The sequence below is a fragment of the Fusarium subglutinans genome (genome assembly GCF_013396075.1).
Source record: "Fusarium subglutinans strain NRRL 66333 chromosome Unknown NRRL66333_c0000006, whole genome shotgun sequence".
Taxonomy (NCBI): Eukaryota; Fungi; Ascomycota; class Sordariomycetes; order Hypocreales; family Nectriaceae; genus Fusarium; species Fusarium subglutinans.
This window is the reverse complement of record NW_023502069.1, coordinates 110,055-122,851: the sequence shown is the minus strand read 5'-3', so window position 1 is coordinate 122,851 and position 12,797 is coordinate 110,055. Positions and strand designations below refer to the sequence as shown.

Here is a 12,797-nt window from a genome sequence, read left to right as displayed (position 1 = left end):
ATTCAGTACAAGGCTTACTTGATGAACAACATCTGATCAAAGATCATAGATTGATAAGGCGAAAGAAAGATCAAGGCTGAGCTTACGTGGGGGGGCATGACATCCTTTATTATGCCGTTTGCGGCGCCATAGTTTCAACTCCAGGCGAGCGGGACGATTCTCTCTAGTGAGAACCCGGCACTTGAGTGACTAACGGAATCTCTGCTGTGACCGTTCCCGGCCTGACCAAGTCTGTTTCTGGCAGCTCACAAGAAAATTGACCGATAGATTGAGGAACTGGCCGACGAGGAACTGACCGAGCAGGAATTCATGCCGAGATGAAGGGGACGTTTCCACTGGGAATGTGACCCTTGTTATCTCGATATGGATGATTTTTGATACATACATACATACATACCCTGTAAAGGTGCATTCGGAAGGCGTTTTCCGCTCCCTGCTTTGGAAATATTCTAGAAGACCAAGCAAGAGTGTATGTACATACATGAAATAAAGAACTTGCATGCCGTGGCGGCGTGGCATGGCATATGTCCTTGTTTAGCTTGACTCGTCATGTCTCGTCTGCGCCTCATTTTCAACGTCATGTCTTGTATTGTCCTAGCTAAATTAGTTCATTAGACAAGCATAAAAACTCTAATAAAATACGCATCAACCAAGATTACAAAACATGGTGGAGACTGTATCCGAGTGGGATATCTATCGACGAGAGTGACATTCATTCCCTCTTCTCATCCCAGCATTCGTCAAAAGATCCACCGAAAGATCCTTAACAGTGAGAGATTATTCAGTTCCTTGGCTTGTGATGTCCCGTGAAACAGACGGAAAATCAACCAGATACAAGCTGCTCTATGCGTAACAGGGGATTGCCTCATATGGACCACGGATCCTTATGTGAGCATTAGTGATCCAAGACAAACTCTGCTACCCCCCCAGGCCTGCCCTGACTAGCCTGATTGTTTGGGTTTTTTTTCTTTCTTTCTAAGCTTAAACTACCTAAAGTTATCGTCAAACAAAACATTTCAGGGTTAATCGCCTGAGGGCTGAATGACTCGTTGCGTTGTTAATGCCAACCACTAGAGAAACATACTCAGGAATTGCACCTTTCTCAACTTTACTAGTGCACAGTCAATCAAAGCCCGATCTAGTAACCGTCTGCCGCGTTTTAAACTTCGGCGCTGTTGAACTATGCGATCGAGGTGTGAATGACATGAGTTACAGGGATCATCATGCCAAGAAACATGCTGTATCACTCCCAACATAGCCCTCCACATTGTATCCCACCATCGTCACCTCGAGAACGGATGAATTCTGAACCGGAGCCTTGGGCCAAGTTGCCAAGATTGTGAATGCGCGTAGGCATATGACGAGTAATGTAGCATTCTTGATACCATATACATAGCAACAACGGGCAATATAGACCAAAGAGGAATGTAGTATAACGAGAGGACCTCTGATATCTTCTATTCACTATCACATACCTACAGAGTCCAAGTGCCCATACAAAAATCCTTTCACCTGTTACAGAAACGGATCAGATAGAGTAGAAGCTGCTACAGGCGCAATTTCGGCAGTGGACCCAAGACAGTGGCACTCCGATGCGTGGCTCATCCTCTGCCGTTGCATCGCATTACGTATCGATGTCATTGGTCTTGGTTAGTTGTATCTCCATCTGTTAGACTTTGCAAGGAGGCTTGACATGTCAGTCGCTAACACAGACAGAGCCGATGGGTTCGTTGTTAATCAAGACAAGGCAAACACCCTTGACCATGGCCTTGACCTTGACCTTGACCATGGAATACATGTTTCCGTAGTATTCGGTCTTGACATTCCCTAAAGCTTAAAAGAGCCGCTTCGCCCTTCTGATCAACACTTCTTATTCTCCAGCCAAGACACTCTTTACTACCCATCACACACTCATTCTCATCACATTACAATGCGCACTCAGATCCTCACCAGCGCCCTCCTCTCGGGGGCCATGGCTGCTCGTCCTTTCCTCGAGCAGCCCGACACTGGTCTCGAGATCATCGTCGGCGATCTTCCCACCGGAAAGCTCCCCAAGCTCGAGCAGATGATCGGCCTCCCTGACTTTGAGTGGGCTGCTAAGAACTACCTCCCCATCGAGAACTACACATACTACCGCAACGGTGCTGCTGGCGAGTGGTCGTACCGCAACAACCTCGAGGTTTTCCAGCGTTATCGCTTCAAGCCCCGATCCATGGTTGATATCACAAACGTTGAGAACACTCTGCCCACCAAGATCCTGGGCCACAACTTCTCGGCTCCCTTCTTCATCAGCCCTTGCGCCAGGGCTGGTAACGCCCACCCTGATGCTGAGCTTAACCTCATGAAGGCTGCTGGTGAGGGCGAAATTCTCTACATGCCCGCTCTCTACGCCTCTCTCACCATTGAGGAGATCGCCAAGGCCAAGTCTGAGGGTCAGGTCGTTTTCCAGCAGCTCTACCTTACCTCCAATGACACCGAGACACAAGAGCTCCTCGACCGCTCTGAGAAGGCCGGTGCTGCTGCCATCGTCTTCACCGTTGACTCTGCTGCCGACGGCAACCGACACCGTGCTGCTCGATTTGGTGTTGGTTCCGCTGACTCTGACTACTCCTACATCACCTGGGACTACTACAAGAAGCTCCAGAAGATGACCAAGCTCCCTGTTATCATCAAGGGTATTGGCTCTGCCGCCGATGCTAAGCTTGCTGTTCAACACGGTGCTCCCGCTATTATCCTCTCCAACCACGGTGGTCGTCAGCTCGATGGGAGCCCCTCTGGTCTTGAGGTCGCTCTTGAGATCCACCAGGAGGCTCCTGAGGTCTTCAAGAAGATTGAGGTCTACGCTGACGGTGGTGTCCGATATGGCGCTGATGTCCTCAAGCTTCTTTCTCTCGGCGTCAAGGCTGTTGGTCTTGGTCGTCCATTCATGTACTCCAACGTCTTCGGTGTCGATGGTGTCAAGAAGGTCATCGACATTCTCAAGCACGAGATTGCCATTGACGCTGGAAACTTGGGTGTTCCCGATATCCAGAAGATCAACCCCAGCTACGTAAGTTCTTATTTGAATGCTCAAGTCTGATTAATCGCTAACAACATGTTTAGGTCAAGTGGCAATTCAACAACTGGAACCAGTAAATATGCATTGCGATGGCGTTAGGTTGTTGAGCTGTGGTGCTGGTACATACACATCTTGATTCAATTGTTTATATTTCATCATACATATAGATCCGAGAACATAGAGCATGAGTCTTTTATTACTTCAAATACTAGCCCGAATCCTTCGTGAAACTCGTACCTTGCGGTTCAATTGTGTTTCCTCACAGAGTGTATCTTAATAGTCATTATATGATCCTATTACTTGGCTCTCTCTTGTACCCCAGACAACATTATTTCTTGGTTGTTTGTTTAATATTTATGATATGACAAATGGAAGAGAACAAAGGGTAGCATCCGTAGGCCCGTATGTGTTTATGTTGCCGTCGTATACAACACAGATAAAGCACATAAATTCTAGAGTTCCGATTAGTTGACATGCAAGACATGCATATGCAGGTGCAGGTCTGAAACACATAAAATCATCCTCTATTACATACGAAATAATCCCCCATCCCGACATGGGCCGTGTCTTGTACACGGGAGAGTCATATCATGTCGAATGATCAGTCTCAGGATGAACTCACCAAAGGATTCATTTACTTGAAAGATCATTTAATCGTTTAAACTTCTGGTCGTAGTCGGATTGAAGGATTGCTGCCTACAATCAACGCTCATCCCGGCCCCGATCCGGCCGGCTCCGGGTGTTTCCCGACTTCTACCGGAGCATATTCCCTGCTATAAAAAACAAAACAATGGCCACCTGAGCTGAAGACGTGTCCCTTTGTTTACAGCTCCAGCGTCTTGCAGATAATGTCACGTCCGTGAAGCACCGAGGGCCTATAGATTCGTGATTGAGGTGGAACACAGGCCTTTCAGCTCTTATGTCGTGCAGTTACATACATGGATCATCCATCTACGATCTCCCGGCGGCCCCACGGGGCGGTATGGCCCGAGTTACAATCCAACAGGATAGTACATTGTTGTACTGTTGAGGTTGAGTTATAAATACTCGGAGATGTCCTGGGCCCTTTCTCATTTTCTGTTCTTGTCCGGTTTGGTTGGCTATTGATTTTCACTCTATGTGCTTCTTTGACCGTATCACTTATACAGAACCCTACCAAAGTTGCGTGGTCTTTAGATCTCCCGACACAGTCTCTCATAAGCTCTCACAATAGCCGGCTGTACTCTAGTCATCCTTGTCACTTCGATCCCAGGCCTGCCACTTTACAATACGAATCTTTACCAACTTCCTATCGGCAGTTCACAGATAGTCTCAACCTCGATAGATCATTCACCATAGCCCAACATGCCTGGATCTATCAAGTCTCTTAAGCGTCGGCCTACAGCCAAGTCAGCTGCCAAGCGCATCGGCCGAATGTTCAAGCGCACAAACAGCGATGACCCCGAGGCAACTTCACCTGCAGACTCGGGCTTCTCCAAGGACTCGTTTGATAGTTCTCGAGTTTCGACATCGTCTCGATTCTCTACATCCTCACGTATGACTACAAAGGAAAATGTCGAGCAGCCTCGCCCTTCTGTATCTCGGTATGACACTGCACCACCGAAAGAACGCGAAGCGGTACCCCCTCACCCGTTCTTCTCGTCCAACTCAGAGCCGCTTCTTGAGCATGAGAAGCCTGTTGGGCCTGGCGTGCCAGCTGAAACTGAGAAAGTGATTGAACCTGGAACTTTGCCGTCACCTGTAGACAAAGAGTCCAAGGATAAACCCAAGATGTTGGCTGAGCAGAAGCCAGAGCCTGTCGAGACACCCAAGAATTTTGAAAAGACAGAAGAGCTACCCCAGCCAGTCTCTGCACACAAGCCAGTACCGCGTCCTTTGCCTGAGCCCCCGACAAAGAAGAATGTACTTCCTGAACCCGAATCGCCAATTCTCCCAAGAAAATTCAGAGAGGAGTCTAAGGTCACCCCTCAACCGATGACCAAATTCGAAGACAAGATAACACAGAAGCTTGAGTCAAAGGTAGAATCCAAGCCGATAGCTGAGCCGGTCAAAAAGACCATAGTTCCCCCCCCGACTGTGGAAGACGAGCCAGAGCCTGTCGTCATGCCCGCCAAGGAACAAGCAAGACCCAAGCTGAAAGCTGAAGTCAAACACAACCCTCCTAAAGTTGATTATCAAACAGTGTCTAAGGCTCAGCATAAGGATGTCCAGCCAAAGGTCGAGCCCAAGGTCCAAACAAAGACTCAGACTCACAAGGAGAGCACAACTATGCAGTCTCTTACACCTGAAGTCACTCAAAAGCCATCAAAGGCGCCAGCTCTTGAAGTCTCAGTTGCTTCATCAGCGCCAAATGTTCCCATGACATCATCTGCTATAGCAATATCTTCTGCCCCAAGGGTTGCTTCCATCCCCAACACAGCATCGGTTCCAATATACTCAGTCACACTCAGCACAGCAACAGTGTTTGTGCCCAAGACTGCTCCAGCTCCTTACACAGCTCGAGCCCCTATGACGGCCCCGGCTCCGGTCATAGCAACAGCACCCAAAGTTGTCATGTCAATGCTTAGTTGGACTCTACCAAAGCCTGCTCCGATCCCTAAGCGAGCTCATTCTCCAGCAACCTCGTGGATCGTGTCTTCTGCTTGAAGTTTGATAATTGATAAACTGCTATAATTCGAATAGTTTCCTTTGTTTATGATGCCTGTTATGCTTGAATAATTCTTTATGTGTAATTGACCGAGATTGACACAGAATACGCAATAAAACAACTTAGCAAACTTTGAACCCTGATCACACATAGCTATGAACGATTATCTTGACCTTGGTACGATAAGGCGACATGATTCAAGTTTCCATTCCTGAACAGTCTATCTTTACTACCTTAGTAATTTGAGGATTTCTCAAGATGCCCTTGTGAAATCAAGCCCTGAACGAAAGCAATGACCGCTTTGATAGCAACAGGCTCAATAGTTCCGCGTATATCCCGTTGAGGGTCGAATGATGCAATCGTCAACGATACCGGCTTTGTCTTTGACGGGATCATCTTCAAGCATTTCTCCAGATCATCTTCCAGCAGTCCACCATGCGCAGAGAACTTGTTGACACAACCGACAGAAAGATCGAGAGCGTCAAGATCCAAGTGCACCATAGTTTGACCAAACTTCTTCTTATCGAGGACCTTGCCTAGTTCACCCTCAAAGTCAACATGCTCCTCTAAATCTCCCCAAATGACGGGGAATCCTGCCTCCTCGACTCGAGAGCGCTCAAGGTCTGTCACATCTCGCATACCGCAGTGCACAAGGTTTTTCTTGAGGTCCATGGCCTTGAATCCGCGAATATCAGCCAAGAGAGTTTTCCAGCAGAGACCTGCCATCATGGCAACAGCCATTGAGTCAAGATATCCACTCTTAAGAACATCAGGCGTGTTGAAGTCGTCGTGAGCGTCGAACCAAATACAAGAAGGTATTTCTCCAAGCGCAGTTGTTAAACCGGCTTGGACACCGACAGTGGTTGAACAGTTGCCGGCCAAGATGATAGGGAACTCACCCCCGCGAGTGATGTTGTCGACAGATACCGAAGTCTGATACAAAAGCTGGAAGAGGCGACTGATATCACCGTCAAAGTAAGCAGCAGACTCCGTCTCGAACAAGTGGACAGTCACGCCGAGGTCGCGAATTGCCTGGACGATGCCGGCTTCGAGAAGCGCTGTTGGTCCAGCCCCGACGGCAACATCTCGGATACCAAGGTCATAGGGAGAGGAGAGAATAATTATGGATTTTGCGGGAGACATGGTGGCGGGAGATGCAGAGTAAGGCTTATTGTGTACTAGTGATGTTGACTCATAACAATGGGAACTTATTCGATGACTTGACCAAAGTTAGTACACAGAGTGATATGAAGTATTGGCATGAAAAGGGGAAGAGGAAGTATTCAAGACGACGACCAGTTCTCTCCCCTTAAATATGTGACCGTGGTAACTCCTTTACCCTTGCCAAACGGAGGCAGTATGGATATCAGGCAGGTATCTCCAAGGCCGTAACCAACCACTGATAAATACTAACAGAACGATAAGACAGTTCTTGCTTTGATACTCTTAACAAGATGTCGTTCTTATCTTGAGCCTGACAGAATCGGGGTCAAGGTTGAGTCAGAGAGGAGCCACTGGTAGTTCTAGCTCTGGCTCGTCCAGGGAAGGGCGCGCATTTTGACAAACACATTGATCAATGACTCCAACTCCATAGAACGACCCATGCCTAGCTAGACCTGGAAACCTCAGTCAATAGTTCTAAGCATATTCATTCACCCAATCAATTGACCTTTCAAGACTCATTGAATTCAAATCTAGTAACTGTCTTCTTCCATCCAGAAACACCCCTAACCCAATTGATCATATTCCTGAGTCCTCCGCTACACGGGTCCTCTATCCCGTCCAACCTATTGAACCAAAAGCGCCAGCTAAAAAAGAAACCACTCATGCGTACTCCAGTGTGTCGCCTCCTCGGCGCTCTCCAAACAGATATGCTGCCTCGAGACAAAATCGTCCATGTCCTCTTTCCATACGTCTTTCGCTGCCGTAGCAGATCAACACTGCGTCAACGATACCGCTCAGGATACCTTCCATCGCGCCCATAACAGAGTATCCAATGAAACTAGCCATCATACCAACGACATAGGCATAAGCAGAGCCTCGGACACCTACGCCATCTGGCAGCTGAATTCGAAGCTGCTTCGCAGTAATCACCCAGCCTGCAAAACCAAGACCCGTGGCCATGATCAGACGCGTTGCCACAAGCAGCAGTTTGGCGAGTCGATAGGGCAAAAGTCCATTAGGCTGTCCGCGATTTCGCAAAGCTCGAGGGGTCAATGTAGTTGTAGGGACCGTCGGGGATACAAGCTCCATCTGATCCAGGCCCCTAGCCGATGTAGCAAGATTCTGAGAATGAATAGCAGAATAAGTAATAGTGAGCGGGTTCATCAACGCAATGACCGGTGTTGGAATCCAAAATGAGGCAATGTTTGTGACTGCAGCTCCGAGTTTCCTGGGCAGCAAGATCAGAGGTGCTCGAATCAGCAGAGACAAAAGAGTTGATTCGCATAGACTGCCAAAAATGGTCGTGAGGGCATGGTTGAGAGCAGCCGAAACAATCTCGCGCGAAGGCGTAGCAGGCCCAGCATTACGGTGAAAGTACCACTGGGATACTGTTGCGGCTGTGGTAGCACGATGAACGGCATTGATCACCGAGACCGTCCACATATAGAGGAAGATGAACGCAGCTCCGAGCCACCAGCTTGAAAGCTGAATTACGAAACGGAGCATAGACTTGCTGAAATGACCACCCATGAAGACCCTGGTAAACATAGCGAGCCATGCCCAGGTCCACACGACAATCAAGGCTAAACATCCGAAACCAACGAACAGCAGCGCTGAGTTCTGGGCTAGAATGCGGCTGGAAAACTGAAGAATCTCAATCGCCTGTTGGATAGCGCGTCGCCCTCGTACTACGAGCCAAATCCATAATATGCAGGATATTGCAGGGATGATGGAAGCCCATCTCATGACTGAATCCTGGAAACTGCTTCCATGCCATCGGCCTTTGAAAGACGACACAAAGGAGTATATCGAAAAGGAGAACAGGATAACTGGCACCGCAATCAAGATCACGCTGACCAGGGGCCGCACAAAGGACCGGAGAGCTGCCAGCCAAATGAAAGATACAAACACGGCTACTACTGTATCCACCGCAAGCATATGAAATGACTTTTGTAGTGTAGTGTAAATGGTATCACCGACAGGGCTTTTCCGTGGTGATGTATGAAGCCACACTAAGAAGAATGTCGAGAACATGCCAGCAAGACTGATTAAGAAGATCCAAGCAAAGAAGGGATCATGTCGAAAGATTTCACCCTCGATGTATTGAAAGGTCGTCTGTATAGGCTCTTCATCCCGAGGAGCACCTCGCTGTATACTAGCATCGGTCTCTGTCGTAGATTCTCGCCTCGTCATAAATGGTGTTCGTTCCGTATCTGTACCCTTAAATTGCTGGAAAGCCGGAGGACTGCTTTCTCGTGGAGTTTGTCCTCCCAAAAGCGAAGCCGGAGGGTCCTCATCTGGATCATCTTGCGACTCGAGCCCAACGTCAACCATTTTGCCCTTAACATCGGTTCCATGACTGCTGTCTCGGTCTAGACTTGAACGAGTATCGTCTTCGGCTTCTTCTCCTATGGTATCTCTCGCAAGTCCTGGGCGGTGAGTGCTTCTTGTTCCATTCCAGCTGCTTCGAATACCGCGGCGCATGCTCATATCTCGATATGGGTCTTCATGATTCAAGCTATCCTCCAAAGATCCCCGGCTGTGGGCGTCGGACTCAACACTATCGGCGAGTTTGCTGGCAGCTGCTACCCGTCTTGACCTCTGGAGAGCAAACATATCGGCAGCCTCTCGATCCCTCTCTTCCTCGTCGTCCTCTTCCCGAAACTCGTCCAAGGTGCTGTGGAATAGCGGTGCATCCTGGGCAGCTGATATGCGCGAAGCGAAAGCTAGTTGACCAAACCGAGACCCGGCGCCGGTTTGTTGATATGGGTTTCCTCCATAACCCCGACCCAAGAAAGATCGACTTGGTCCGTTTCCTCGTCCTGTTTCGCGTTGATTCCGTGTGGAGCGGGACGGCCACTCTGATTGCCGTGGGGGATTATCGTTGTTATCGGCTTGTCCGAAGTTCGATAGCCTGGATTGTGACTGGGCTAAGAACCTCGATGCATCTAGAGAATCGAGTCAGCTTGCTTGGAAGACGGCGAAGAGAATAATAGGACATACACTCCGAAAACATCGCGCGCTCTTGACTCCTTCCGCCTCACGTGCGGGCAAATATGTAGGAACCAGTCCTTGTTGATGTAGATATCTGACGTGACGTAAATACGGTGATAGGCAGCCACAGGTATTGCCGTGTAAGCGCAGAAGACGATTGTTGTTTGGATTACCGGGTCGCAATAACGGAGGCTGGTAGATGAAAAGCGGAGGTGGTGAGGAGATAAAACTGTCGTCCAGGCAAAGGCAAAAAAATCACGGCTGAGATGCAGATGAATAAAAGGTTAAGGCAGAGAGTGGTGGAAGTACCCGACCCAGGTCATGAGGCGGCAGATGGCAGATGGACGGTCCGGGGCTTGGTTATCAGCGAATGAGTCGCTGACCGATTGCGTCTACTCCCAGTGCAGTCAGTGCCAGAAGTGCCTAGGCAGATCCGCTGCGAGGACCCCTGTTAGTGGACCTAGGTACCTTAACGGACAGAGCCACCTGGGCAGGCGGTCAATGACCTGAGGACGCGAGCACCTCAGGCGCCACAGGCAGCGAAGACCTGGAGGCACACGACATGTCTAACAAGTACTGGCTGGAGTCAAAGAGCGGGTTGAGATACCTTCACGTGAGGTCTTGGACCTCAAGGTGCACGCAATCACTCTCGCATTCAACTCCACTTTGTTGACGATTCTTTGACTGCATGTTGTTGCCACTAAACAGTTGCGATAGTGATCGTCTTTGTTGACGAGGCATCCTATCTCATTCACATCATAACGACTGTTTTGAAACTCTCTTGACTCGTCGCTACTTGCCAAGTTGAATCAAGCTTCGCTTGGTCTTGTGACACTTTGAAGATCTCTGAGTCTCACTCAGTCCTCACGCGGAAGCAATTTGCTTGCGATATCAAACACATCGACAGATGACTTTTCCTGTATCAAAGAAACAGATCAAACGACTCTAATCCCAAATATAGTATTGATACATTCACTTATATATACTTATCAAAGACAACAAAACACATCAACTGACCCAAAGACCCAAGGACTAACAAGACGTTATCGATCCATTCCCCTTGCGTCACCGATAACTCCCAAGAAACCTCTAATCCCCATTCGGAGAGGGCCCTTCAGGCACGAGGTGCAGCACCAAAGCACCCTCGAGGTTCCACTGATAACTACTGGATCTGATCTGATCTGCTTGGTCGTCGAGTTGCTTCACTGAGTTAGCTTGCCTGCTTGTGTCGTGCAATGCTGTAACTCGTGACAGCTCAGCATCTCAAACCACAGGTAGGTAGCCACAGGCGCCCCAACATCTGACTTGTGCTACTCTCCAGTTCCCTCCTCATAGCGTGCCATATTTCCTGGTATATCTACTAATTATGAACTGTAAAAACACAATATTTGTCTCATTTACGCTATTTTGCTCTTATCGTCATTCGGTGACTATCGCCATCTCTAACTAAGTCTGAATTTAGCCCGCCCCGAGCCACCTTTAGCTTCTAGCTCCCTCAGATAAACCACCCAGCTTCCTCCAACCCTAAATTTCTACCACTTACAATCCATCCCTTCTCATTACCAAGTCACGTTCACGAAACACCAGCATCACCGAATCAGATACTTGTCTTATCTTACTTTGTACCTCGGGTTTGACGTCGCACCACCGCAAAGGACAGCTTGCACGTGCTTAACTCCATCCTCTTTAGCTCGAGGAAACCAAGCCCTTCGATCAGCTCGTCTCCAACGAACCTCTCCTCTTCAATCCTCATCATCCTTCTCAGTCTCTTCCCATGTCGACCACACCGTGGGATTACATCGCCAAACTCGTCTGCATCGGCGACTCAGGATGCGGCAAGTCTAGTCTTACCATCCGTCTCTGCGAAGGACGCTTTTCGCCTCATCATGACGTTACCATTGGCGTTGAATTCGGCTCCCGTATCGTCCCCGTCGGCCCTCCTCACTCAAAAATCGGCGCTGCCAACTCCTCAGACCCCGATAACAAGGACCAAGAAGCCGACGGTCTTCCTGAACCTCCTCGGGATGACTCCAACACACCCCAGAAGCATATGAAGCTTAGTCTTTGGGACACAGCTGGCCAGGAGACATACAAGTCTGTCACTCGATCTTACTTCCGAGGCGCAAGCGGTGCCCTGTTGGTCTTCGACCTGTCTAGAAAGCAAACCTTTCAGCATGTTACAGACTGGCTCAACGATCTACGACAGATCGCCGAGCCCGATATTGTGGTTATCCTGGTTGGCAACAAGGCAGATCTGACACAACAGGAGGACAACAAGCGTGAGGTCACACGCGAGGAGGCAGAGGAGTGGGCCAAGCGTAATGGCGTTATGGAATACGTCGAGACAAGCGCAAAGAGTGGCGAGAATGTGGAAAAGGCTTTCATGCGGGTAGCGGAGAGGATATACAACAACATCCAGGCGGGTAAGTACGATCTTAATGATAGAAGATCCGGGGTCAAGGGTGCAGGGGCTGGCGGAAATCGCCAAGTCAAGCTATCGGGAGATGCCAATAAGTCAGCGGGAGGTGGCTGTTGTTAGAGAATAACCAAAGACAACGCGAAGAGGAGGACACAAATGATCTACAGACACACGACGCATCATGATACCCAGTCAGCCAGCAAACGTCGTCATCATCGAACAAGTGTATGAAAAGCTCAATATGAATTGTACACAATAATGCATAATACATTGCTGGCCTTACCGAGGCCACCTTTATTAAGGGCAACAGAAATGACAATATCATAGCATTACCGAAACAAGATCCACCCGTAACCGCCTTATTCTGTTGATCCTGTTTCGTCTTTTCTTCCTTCATTCCTTGCTTCCTTTGATTTCCCAACAAATCCCACGACCCGTCTTTTACATCAGTTCCCCAGTTCTATATCCTTGCAGCACGTTTTCGAAATCGAATAACACAAAACACGTCTGCATGG

General features: G+C 48.8%; 5 protein-coding genes across 5 annotated transcripts; 3 read left to right on the top strand and 2 right to left on the bottom strand.

Annotated features, from left to right (window-relative positions):
* Positions 1-1,930: 1,930 nt before the first annotated feature.
* FSUBG_1284 (fmn-dependent dehydrogenase) lies at positions 1,931-3,135 on the top strand (the record flags this gene model as incomplete). The annotated part of the gene is made up of 2 exons (XM_036677668.1): positions 1,931-3,049; positions 3,103-3,135. 2 exons carry the CDS (start codon positions 1,931-1,933, stop codon positions 3,133-3,135), a joined length of 1,152 nt encoding a protein of 383 aa, XP_036543181.1.
* A 1,267-nt stretch (positions 3,136-4,402) lies between these two features.
* Positions 4,403-5,704, top strand: FSUBG_1283 (uncharacterized protein; the record flags this gene model as incomplete). Its single annotated transcript, XM_036677657.1, has 1 exon — positions 4,403-5,704. The coding sequence occupies one exon, from the start codon at positions 4,403-4,405 to the stop codon at positions 5,702-5,704; it is 1,302 nt and encodes a 433-aa protein (XP_036543180.1).
* A 235-nt stretch (positions 5,705-5,939) lies between these two features.
* On the bottom strand, positions 5,940-6,848 carry FSUBG_1282 (arginase; the record flags this gene model as incomplete). Its single annotated transcript, XM_036677646.1, has 1 exon — positions 5,940-6,848. The coding sequence occupies one exon, from the start codon at positions 6,846-6,848 to the stop codon at positions 5,940-5,942; it is 909 nt and encodes a 302-aa protein (XP_036543179.1).
* Positions 6,849-7,529: 681 nt separating this feature from the next.
* FSUBG_1281 (choline transporter) lies at positions 7,530-9,885 on the bottom strand (the record flags this gene model as incomplete). Its single annotated transcript, XM_036677635.1, has 2 exons — positions 7,530-9,817; positions 9,873-9,885. 2 exons carry the CDS (start codon positions 9,883-9,885, stop codon positions 7,530-7,532), a joined length of 2,301 nt encoding a protein of 766 aa, XP_036543178.1.
* A 1,752-nt stretch (positions 9,886-11,637) lies between these two features.
* FSUBG_1280 (GTP-binding protein rab2) lies at positions 11,638-12,402 on the top strand (the record flags this gene model as incomplete). The annotated part of the gene is made up of 1 exon (XM_036677624.1): positions 11,638-12,402. The coding sequence occupies one exon, from the start codon at positions 11,638-11,640 to the stop codon at positions 12,400-12,402; it is 765 nt and encodes a 254-aa protein (XP_036543177.1).
* Between the last annotated feature and the right edge of the window lie 395 nt (positions 12,403-12,797).